The sequence below is a fragment of the Halichoerus grypus genome, chromosome 2 (assembly GCF_964656455.1).
Source record: "Halichoerus grypus chromosome 2, mHalGry1.hap1.1, whole genome shotgun sequence".
In the NCBI taxonomy this organism is placed as follows: Eukaryota; Metazoa; Chordata; class Mammalia; order Carnivora; family Phocidae; genus Halichoerus; species Halichoerus grypus.
This window is the reverse complement of record NC_135713.1, coordinates 177,015,401-177,026,732: the sequence shown is the minus strand read 5'-3', so window position 1 is coordinate 177,026,732 and position 11,332 is coordinate 177,015,401. Positions and strand designations below refer to the sequence as shown.

Genomic DNA, 11,332 nt, shown 5'->3' with positions numbered 1-11,332 from the left:
GAGGATTTGTCTTTGGAGTTGACACCACCAAGTCTTTGGCCAAGTTCTTAGCAAACCCAGATTTTCCTAGTACACGTAGAAGTCTCCAGACTCTCCCTTACTCTCCCCAGATTCTAGGAATTCCCAGACTCATCCAGAGAAGAAATCAGCCTGATTATCCTACTAAGGCAAGCCTACTCAACTCAATCACTCTGTGTTAGTCCCAGTTTTAATAAGATGCAAGTACAAAGTTGTCCCAATTTAGTTCAGAACTGCACTGTATGGAAGTAAAAAAAAATAGAGCTCCAGGCTTTTCTAGGTTTCAGAGGTAGTTTGGTTGACCCAGGGGTAAAAATCCAGATTGCTCAAATCATAAATTCTCACATTCTTGGCCCAGGAGTGAGCATAGGATTGTAGGAAGGATTCGGAGTTAGTCATTGGTTTCAATCATAAATGACTAGTTGTGCACCTTAGGCAAGTTACTTGACTTTCCTGAGCTTTGATTTCTTCATCTGGAAACCAATGTCTGGTAGGTGTCGTATAACAAATGTTAGTGTCCTTTCTCACAATCCTCTCCCCTCAGCTATCCTAATTAGATGGACGCTGGTTCTTTCTTGATTTGAAGAGTGCCTTTGCATCTTGGATGACCATTTTGGATGAGAGACACGATCATCTTTCTTTCCCTTTCATAGGCTCCTCTCTACCATATCCACATCCCACTATTGACTCTGAAGGATTATTGCGGTTATATGATGGTCAGATTCATTGTTTCTGGATCTTTAAATTCACCTTTATTGAAGACAAAATTAAAACCAAAACCAACATGTTTTTAGGTAACAGGAATCTCAATAGACTGAGAAACCTTGAGCTACTGACAAGTCTTTATAAAACACTTGGCTAACCATTATATCTTGTTTTACAGAAAAGGATAAAAGTAGAATATTTACAAGCCAGATATCTTGAAAATACTAAGGGTAAGCCAGGTTGAAGTGAAGATGGTTCCTATTTATATTTATTTGATATCTTATTGTTATAAAATTGAGACTGGCTGCCTTGAACAAAATTTTCCTATGAGATTCTACTTTCTTCTTCTTCTTCTTCTTCTTCTTTTTTTTTTGGAGAGGGAGGGGCAGGGAGGGGCAGAGGGAGAGAGAGAATTTTAAGCAGGCTCCACTCACAGTGTGGCCGATGGGGGGGGGCTCAATTTCACAACCCTGAGATCCTGACGTGATCCAAAATCAAGAGTCAAGATGCTTAACCCACTGAGCCACCCAGGCACCCCTGAGATTCTACTTTTAATACAATGACTTATTGATATATAACCTTTAACCATGAGAATATAATGCTTATTTGTTTGTCTGGGAAGATTATATTTCTCTTTATAAATTTATTGAGAGTGAATTTGAATTTCCCTATCGACATGTAACATTAAGTCTGCTATCACTTTTGTGATCTTATTAAAATCAGCTCAGTTGTTACATTCTCTTAATATTGGGGAAAAATATACATTTTTCCTTTCAGTGTTCAATTTCAGGATAAGTAAACACAAAAGGTTGATTTTTACAGAAATGTTGCAAAACACACACAGAATCTTGATATTTTCCTCCTCATAAATAGTCTAACTTTAATCAATCTGTGCCTGAGTCACAGGTGGGTTCTTTGAGGGTTATGCCCCCTTGCTTCTCTTGCTTTTCCTACTGGCAGGGGTATGATGAAGATAAAATGTGATGACAGGTGTAAAAGCAATATTAAACTGTTTTATTTTTAATGGAAGCCATATAGCGAGGGACAGGATTGCCAGGGATGGCCACTTGGTTGATGGGCTCTGTGGTAGTAGCCTGTCTCCAGATGCCCCCCAATGATTCTCACCTTCTAGTAGTCATGCCTTTATGTAGTCCCCTCTCATTCTGAATCAGGGCTTGCCCTCTGTGACCAATAGAATTTAGCAGAAATGATGGTATGTGACTTTTTTTTTTTTTAAGATTTATTTATTTAGGGGTGCCTGACTGGCTCAGTCAGTTGAGCGACCCACTCTTGGTTTTGGCTCAGGTCATGATCTCGGGGTCCTGGGATGGAGCCCCACAATGGCTCCACGCTCAGTGGGGAGTCTGCTTGAGGATTCCCTCTCTCCCTCTCCCCTCTCCACCCTGCCCCCCGGCTCACACTCTTCTCTTTCTCTCTAATAAATAAATTTTATTGGAGAGAGAGAGAGCACAAGGAGGAGGGGCAGTGGGAGAGGGAGAGAGAATCCCAAGCAGACTCTGCACTGAGTACAGAGCCCAACACAGGGCTCGATCTCAAGACCCCAAGATCACAACCTGAGCCTAAACCAAGAGTCAGACACTTAACCAATGGCGCCACCCAGGTGCTCCAATGGTATGTGACTTCTGAAGCTGGATCATAATGGCATTGCACCTTTTGTCTTGGTCTCTTGGATTGCTCACTCTGGGGAAAACCAGCTGCCATATGGTGAGGACACTCAATGGGAGACCCAGGTAGAAAGGAACTGAGGTCCCTAGTCAACAGTCCAGACCAATTTGCTTGTCATGTGAGTAAGCCAAATTGGAAATGCATCAAACTATAACCTCAGGAGAGATCCTGAGCCACAACTGCCTAGCTGAGCCACTTCCGAATTCCTGACATATAAAAACTGTTAGAGACAATAAATGGTTATTTCTGGGGCACCTGGGTGGCTCAGTCAGTTAAGCGACTGCCTTCAGCTCAGGCCGTGATCCAGGGGTCCTGGAATCAAGCCCCGAGTCAGGCTCCCTGCTCAGCGGGGAGTCTGCTTCACCCTCTCCCCCTCCCCCTGCTCATGCTTGGGCCCTTCCCCACCCTCTCAAATAAATAAATAAAATAAAATGGTTATTGCTATTTTAAGTCACTAAGTTTTGGAGGTGACTTCTTATGTAGCAATAGATTATGTAGAATCAATTTCTCTAGTGTTGACTTTATTAACCAAGCACAGAGCCCAATATATAAACCAGAATAGCAACTTACTAATATACTTTGAGACACACAACTGTTGAGCGGATTGGAAAGCCAGGTCATTCTCTCCTTATAGACACACCAACTTCAAGAGGAAGAAGTTGCTTGGTGAACATGGAATTGGATCAAGAAGTTAGTATGATGATCCCCAAGAGGGCAACGCCTGTCACAGAGCCCTAGACATACATAGTGCACCCCTCATACACCCACCCACAATGCTTTAACTGAGCATCCATCCCCAGTGTCTGGCTCCTAAAATTTCATTTCTCTATGCTTTACACTAATCATTCCTTTCTGTTAAGCAGTTTTTCTTCAAGTGAATCCTAATAAAATTGACTACATTTATGGTTACTTAATTATAATGACATTATAGTCCTACCTCCAACTGATTTAAGTATTCCTAAACCCCTTTTATTCTCCAAACGGAAAAGAGCTTAAAGAGAATTATAACAAATTGAAATCACCTGAAAAGACCATTTTACTACTTTAATAAGCATCTTTCTAGACATCTATGCATTTGTCACATGTAGACATTTATTCATACATTTTCATGGGGTCATAATGTACCTACTAGCATCCTATTACTAGCATTAGTCAATAATATGCCATGGACACCTTTCTGTGTCAATAAATCTATATGACACAATTTCTCATTAGCCCACTTACGGTTGTTCCATAATTTAAAAAAATTTATTGGGGTAAAACACACACAACGTTTACCATCTTAACTATTCTGACGTGTATAGTTTAGTGGTATTAAATACATTCACACTGTTATGCAAACATCATCACCATCCATCCCCCTCTTTTCATCTTGTAAATTTACCGTTTTAGCCATTTTTAAGTGTACAATGCATTGTCATGAAGTACAATAACAATGTTGTGCGACCATCACCACTCACTATCCATTTCTAGAACTTTTTCATCATCCCAAACACTCTATACCTGTTAAACAGTAACTCCCTATTCTCCCCCTACCCCAGCCCTCTACCCCAGCCCTGACAACCAGCATTATACTTTCTGTCTTTAGCATTTGGACTACTGTAAGTAACTCAAAAAAAAAAAAAAAAAATGGAATCATATGGTGTTTTCTTTCTGATTGTTATTTCACTTAGCATAATGTCCTCAAGGTTCACCTACACTGTAGCTTACTGCAGAATTTTTCCTTTTTAAAGCTGAATAATATTCCATTGTATTTACCACATTTTGCTTGTCCCTTCATCCATTTATGGACACTGTTGGTTGCACATTTTAGCTATAATGCTACCATGAACATTGGTATAGAAATATCTCTTGGGAGACACTGCTTTCAATTCTTTTGGGTACATATTCAGAAGTGGAATATATTGTTGGGTCATATGGCAATTTTTTTTTAAAGATTTTATTGAGAGAGAGAGAGAGAGAGCACAAGTAGGCAGAGTGTCAGGCAGATGAAGAGGGAGAAGCAGGCTCTCCGCTGAGCAGGGAGCCAGATGTGGGGCTCGATCCCAAGACCCCAGGATCATGACCTGAGCGGAAGGCAGCCGCTTAACCGACTGAGCCACCCAGGCACCCCTAGTCATATGGTAATTCTATTTTTAATTTTTTGAGGAACAACCATACTGCTTTCCAAAGTGACTATACCATCTTACATTCCCACCAATAGTGCACAGCGGTTCTAATTTGAAACATTTTTGCCAACACTTGTTTTCTGTTTCTTCCATAGTAGCCACCTTAAAGAATGTGAGGTGGTAACTCATTGTAGTTTTGATTTGCATTTCCTAATAGTGATGTTGAGCATCTTTTCATGATTGACTATTGATGTATCTTCTTTGGAGAAATGTGTATTCAAGTCCTTGCCCAATTTTGAATTGGATTTTTTTGTTGTTGTTGAATTTTAGGAGTTCTCTATATATTCTGGATATAGATCCTTATCAGATACATGATTTGCAAATTATTTCTCTCATTCTAGGGGTTGCCTTTTTACTCTGTGGATAGTGAAATTTTAAATTTTCATTAATTCCAACATGTCTATTTTTTATTTTGTTGGCTGTACCTTTGATGTCGTATCCAAGAAATCATTGCCAAATCCAATACTGCAAAATTTTGTCCTACGTTTTCTTCTAAGAGTTTTATTGTTTTCGGCCTTAGATTTAGGTAATCCATTTTGAGTTAATTTTTGTGTATGGTGTTAGATAAATATTAGATAAGAATCTCATTCTTTTGCATGTGGAGATCCAGTTTTCCCAGCATCATTTGTTGAAGAGACTGTCCTTTCCCCATGTTCTTGGCATCCTTGTCAAAAATCATTTGACTGTAAGTGCAAAGTTTTTTTCTTAATTTTTTTATTAACATATAATGTATTATTTGTTTCAGAGGTACAGGTCTGTGATTCATCAGTCTTACACAATTCACAGCGCTCACCATAGTACATACCCTCCCCAATGTCTATTACCCAGCCACCCCATCCCTCCCACCCCCCTCCGCTCCAGAAACCCTCAGTTTGTTTCCTGAGATTAAGAGTCTCTTACGGTTTGTCTCCCTCTCTGGTTTCATCTTGTTTCATTTTTCCCTCCCTTCCCCTATGATCCTCTGTCTTCTCAAAATCCTATCAGTGAGATCATACGCTACTTATCTTTCTCTGATTGACTTATTTCACTTAGCATAATACCCTCTAGTTCCATTCACATTGCAAATGGCAAGATTTCATTTTTTTTGATGGCTGTGTAATATTCCATTGTATATATATACCACATTTTCTTTATCCATTCATCTGTTGATGGACATCTAGGCTCTTTCCATAGTTTGGCTATTGTGGACATTGCTGCTATAAACATTGGGATACATGTGTCCCTTCAGATCCCTACATTTGTATCTTTGGGGTAAATACCCAGTAGTGCAATTGCTGGGTCGTAGGGTAGCTCTATTTTCAACTTTTTGAGGAACCTCCATACTGTTTTCCAGAGTGGCTGCACCAGCTTTCATTCCCACCAACAGTATAGGAGGGTTCCCCTTTCTCTGCATCCTCGCCAACATCCATCGTTTCCTGACTTGTTAATTTTAGCCATTCTGACTGGTGTGAGGTACTATCTCATTGAGGTTTTGATTTGTATTTCCCTAATGCCGAGAGATGTTGGACACTTTTTCATGTGTTTGTTGGCCATTTGGATGTCTTCTTTGCAGAAATGTCTGTTCATGACTTCTGCCCATTTCTTTTTTTTTTTTTTAAGATTTTTTATTTATTTATTTGACAGATAGTACAAGTAGGCAGAGGGGCAGGCAGAGGGAGAGGGAGAAGCAGACTCCCCGCTGAGCAGGGAGCCTGACGTGGGGCTTGATCCCAGAACCCTGGGATCATGACCTGAGCCGAAGGCAGGCGCTTAACGACTGAGCCACCCAGGCGCCCCGATTCTGCCCATTTCTTGATTGGATTATTTGTTTTTTGGGTGTTGAGTTTGATAAGTTCTTTATGGATTTTGGATACTAGCCCTTTAACTGATGTGTCATTTGCAAATATCGTCTCCCATCCTGTCAGTTGTCTTTTGGTTTTGTTGACTGTTTCCTTTGCTGTGCAAAAGCTTCTTATCTTGATGAAGTACCAGTAGTTCATTTTTGCCCTTGCTACCCTTGCCTTTGGTGAAGTGTCTATGAAGAGGTTACTGCTTGTGTTCTCAAGGATTTTGATGGATTCCTGTCTCACATTTAGGTCTTTCATCCATTTTGAGTCTATTTTTGTGTGTGGTGTAAGGAAATGGTCCAGTTGCATTCTTCTGCATGTGGCTATCCAATTTTCCCAACATCATTTGTTGAAGAGACTGTCCTTTTTCCACTGGACATTCTTTCCTGCTTTGTCGAAGATTAGTTGACCATAGAGTTGAGGGTCCATTTCTGGGCTCTCTATTCTGTTCCATTGATCTATGTGTCTGTTTTTGTGCCAGTACCATACGGTCTTGATGATGACAGCTTTGTAATAGAGCTGGAAGTCCGGAATTGTGATGCCGCCAGCTTTGGTTTTCTTTTTTAACATTCCTCTGGCTATTCGGGGTCTTTTCTGGTTCCATACAAATTTTAGGATTATTTGTTCCATTTCTTCGAAAAAAGTTGATGGTATTTTGATAAGGATTGTATTAAATTTGTAGATTGCTCTAGGTAGCATAGACACTTTAACAATATTTGTTCTTCCAATCCATGAGCATGGCACGTTTTTCCATTTATTTGTGTCTTCCTCAATTTCTTTCATGAGTATTTTATAGTTTTCTGAGTACAGATCCTTTGCCTCTTTGGTTAGATTTATTCCTAGGTATCTTATGGTTTTGGGTGCAATTGTAAATGGGATCGACTTCTTAATTTCTCTTTCTTCTGTCTTGGTAGTGGTGTATAGAAATGCAACTGATTTCTGTGCATTGATTTTATATCCTGCCACTTTACTGAATATCCTGTATGAGTTCTAGTGTATGTGCAAAGTTTTCTCAGCTCTCTCTTCTATTCCATTGATCTGTATGTCTGTCTTTACTCTAGTACCATATTGTTTTGCTTACAGTAGCTAGATTTGCAAGTTTGGAAATCAGGAAGGGTGAGTCCTCCAATTTTGGTTCTTTTGCAAGATTGCTTTGGCTATTTGGGGTCCACTGAGATTTCATATGAATTTTAGGAAGGGTTTTCCTATTTATGCAAAAAAAAGTCATTGGGGGGGCAACCCTCCGGGTCCCCTCCCTCCTCGGGAGCTTTGTACTATCACTTTGCTAATGCTCAATAAATCTTGCTTTGCTGCCCACCACTCTGTCTGGTCTACCTCTTCATTCTTCAAAGCAGTGTGACCAAGAACCGCAGGTACCGACAGAGAAAAAAATCTTACAACAATCCCAGGGTCCTGGAATCAAGTCCTGCCTTGGGCTCCTCGCTCAGCTGGGATCCTGCTTCTCCCTCTGCCTGCCGCTCCCCCTGCTTGGGCTCTCTCACTCTCTCTGACAAATAAAATCTTTATTAAAAAAAAGTCATTGGTGTTTTCTTTTTTAAAGATTTTATTTATTTATTCATGAGAGAGAGCGAGGCAGAGGGAGAAGCAGGCTCCCAAGGAGCAGGGAGCCCAATGCGGGACTCAATTCCAGGACCCTGGGATCATGACCTGAGCCGAAGGCAGACGCTTAACCATCTGAGCCACCCAGGCGTCCAAGTCATTGGGGTTCTGATAAGAGATTGCATTGGATCTATAGATTGCTTTAGGTAATATTGACATGTTAACAACATAAAGACTATCAGTCCTTATATTTTTTAGGTATATTAGTTTTGTTTCACCAATTAAAGGTTTACGAGAGGAAGGACTATATATTACAAGTCTCTGTATCTGCCAGGTTTCTTATACATATATTTGTAAAGTAATTTGCTTTGATTTTCTTCTGGTTACAGTGACAAGCAACTGTCTCTTGCTTCAAAATGTTCAAATAGATTTGTACCTTCCTATTTTATTTGTGTGGCGTAAAATTCTGTGGTGCTAATAAGAACTGTATGAATACAACCATCCTTAACAGGAAAAATTCAGTTTTCACAAATAAAAGATCTACTATTTATTTGCTAAGAATAAAATGTTAGCTGGCTAGTACTGCATAACAGCACAGAGCTTCTAAGAAAAGGTTTTTATTCATATGTGAAGGCTCCAAACTTGAGGTAGATGAAGGTATATTGATCCTCTAAAAACCAGGCTAGGGGCGCCTGGGTGGCTCAGTCGTTAAGCGTCTGCCTTCGGCTCAGGTCATGATCCCAGGGTGCTGGGATCGAGCCCCGCATTGGGCTCCCTGCTGAGCGGGAAGCCTGCTTCTCCCTCTCCCACTTCCCCTGCTTGTGTTCCCTCTCTTGCTGTGTCTCTCTCTGTCAAATAAATAAAATCTTAAAAAAATAAAAAATAAAATAAGAACCAGGCTAGACACGTGTATGCATCTGGCCAGTAGTCATTAGAGGCTAAATTACCACAAGTTCATATTCCTCTAAGGCACTAATGATGTGAGGTATAAAATCTGAAATATACAGAAATGATGTCTGTTCACTTTAAAGAGCTCAAAATATCTTGGTCTTGGGCTTTTATTCCTACCTGTACTTTCATCATGTAAGTCAATTCTAGCTGGAATGGACTATGGCAATCCTAGCCAAGAGGAGGGCAGTATTTCTATTCTAAAATATGGATGACTGGTGCCGGTTTATGTGAGAGGTGGTAGCAGTAGCTGCTTATTAAACGTCAAACTTTATAACAGAAATTGAAGCCTCTTTGGGTGGCAGTTCCTGTCCCAGTAAGTAAAACAAAGAAATAGCTCTTACACGGCTAAAACCTAAATTGGTATTAGAAGTAAATATTTTATTATATAACAGGAGTTAAAGTGTTCAAAAATCTTAAACAACAAAACCAAAAGCCATTCTGGAAACAATGAGAAAATTTTACAATAAAAGCTTTCACTTTTCAGAAATGTGAACCAGAAACAAATTGTTACATGTGCTGCAAACAGATGGGGCCAGTGTTCTGTCTATTGTGGCAACTGAACAGAGTGTGAGCTACGGAATCACTGCCCTGATGGTGACTGAAGCAGGTGAGGAGAGGCAGGGGCTCTCAAGCAGGATGCTCCAACTCAGGCCAGGAGTCCACCTATGATCCAATTCCCGTCAGTCGGACAAGTCACTCTGATCCAGCACGATTATCCTGTGTGTGTATTTTTTAAAGAACAACAACAACAACAACAAGGAGTTTTGAGTTGGTGTACATATTTTTGAAAGACACAAACAGCAGTTTCTTTCTATTCAACTGAATTCAAGGGAAAGGGATTTTGATCTTTATATTCAAAGGAGATAATCAACTAGTATATCATGGGAATGCACAATGACTGCAAAGCAACTGAAAGCAGCATTCTGTCCTCCATCTGTCTAAAACTGCTCTTGTGCTGAATCTACTGACTACTTCACCAAAGTTGGCATGAATTTCACCTTATATTTTAATTAACTATAAACATTAACATAAAAAATTGAGCAACACTGAATTCATTATCATTTAAAGAAATTTATTAGTAACTTTATCATTCATGTTTATTTAGATGCTGGTGAATGTTTAAAGCCTGCTCCTGTTGTCTACAGACAATAAACTTTGACCTATAAGCATATGCCAACTCATTACCTGGATGGTTCAGACCAACCCAGTCGCTTCCAAAAACAGGGTTTTAGTTCCTCTTGATGAAATATAGAAAGAAGAAAACACAACCTGATTACTGTCTGGGTCAAAGGGTGCCAGTATTCAGAAGTCACATTAGTGTTCTCTCTCTAGTTTAGGGTGAACTGTCTTACCAACAAATGGTTGTTTTCTTCTACAGAGAGAATCTTTCTAAAAACATGGTTAATGGGCTTCCCCTCCTAACATTCTGCAGCTCTCTGTCACAGCAATGGACACTAACGATGCTAATTCACAAAGTCCCTGCATTATGTTCTCAGTGAATTCAACACTAGCTAAATGCTCACACACTCTGGACCCTGTCCCAATCAGGGTCCCAGAGGAAGTCAAATGCATGCCCAAGCCCTTTCACGAAGTGACCACTCACACAGGGATAGTCAGAGTTAAGGGAGCAAACAAGGGCTGGCAAGGCGTCCAGTGAGCAGCAGCAGTGGGAAGCCGTTATCACTGCTAAGTCTAGAGGGATTGGGGTGGAGGTGGGGCAGAACAGTTACTGGGACCCAGTGATAGCTGGAACTAAGAAGGACAGGCTGCCTCACAGAAGCTGTGCTTCTGGAGGGACAGCACTTCTACGCAGAGACTAGGTATTGAAGTCGGCAGGCAGGGGAAGTAATATCCCACCTACTCTTCTGCCCTCTTCCCACTGACCAATGGGAAGCCTGCTGGCCAGAAAGCCCAGGAGATACAGTCCACAAAGCACAAAACAGGGCAGAGAAAGGAGGAGAATGAGAATGAACCAGGGAAGGGATACAAGGGATACCAGATATTCTGAAAGAGTTAATATTTCTAACTTCCTAAGTAGAAGGAACTTTAAATATAGAGGGGTGTCATTTGTGAATGACGCCTAAAGCTCTGTTGAAATAGTTTTGAAATAAGATTAATTTATCCCTTCACATTACTTGTAGACTCCACTTAAATTCCAGTTTATGATTTCTTATCAGATTCTGCAGCCTCTGTGTGAGCTAAATTTAGAACTCTTTTGAAGACACTAGATAATTAGAAGCAAAACATCTTCCCAGACAGTGTGTAAGATAAGATGATGAAACTGGCCAAAGGCTTGCTTTAGAAATAGAATTGGGTGTTGTTACTGTTTTGTGATGAAGATACAACTGGCAATTAAGAGAAAACATGGGCTGAACTAGAGGAGGAAAGCATAGAAGGATTATGTATAGCATCTGGGAA

At 40.3% G+C, this 11,332-nt stretch overlaps 1 protein-coding gene across 8 annotated transcripts in view; it reads right to left on the bottom strand.

Annotated features, from left to right (window-relative positions):
• Positions 1 to 9,271: 9,271 nt before the first annotated feature.
• TEX14 (testis expressed 14, intercellular bridge forming factor) overlaps positions 9,272 to 11,332 on the bottom strand; it is a 120,134-nt gene continuing 118,073 nt past the window's right edge. For 5 of the 8 annotated variants that reach the window (XM_078064697.1, XM_036082750.2, XM_078064654.1 and 2 more), the window contains 2 exons: positions 10,100 to 10,151; positions 9,272 to 9,631 (listed from right to left, as the gene is read on the bottom strand). In XM_078064697.1, the coding sequence (XP_077920823.1) occupies positions 9,595 to 9,631; positions 10,100 to 10,151 (89 nt within the window). In that variant the 3' untranslated portion in view covers positions 9,272 to 9,594. The remainder of the gene's footprint in view (positions 9,632 to 10,099; positions 10,152 to 11,332) is intronic. The other 3 variants (XM_078064648.1, XM_078064660.1, XM_078064662.1) reach the window with 1 other exon arrangement.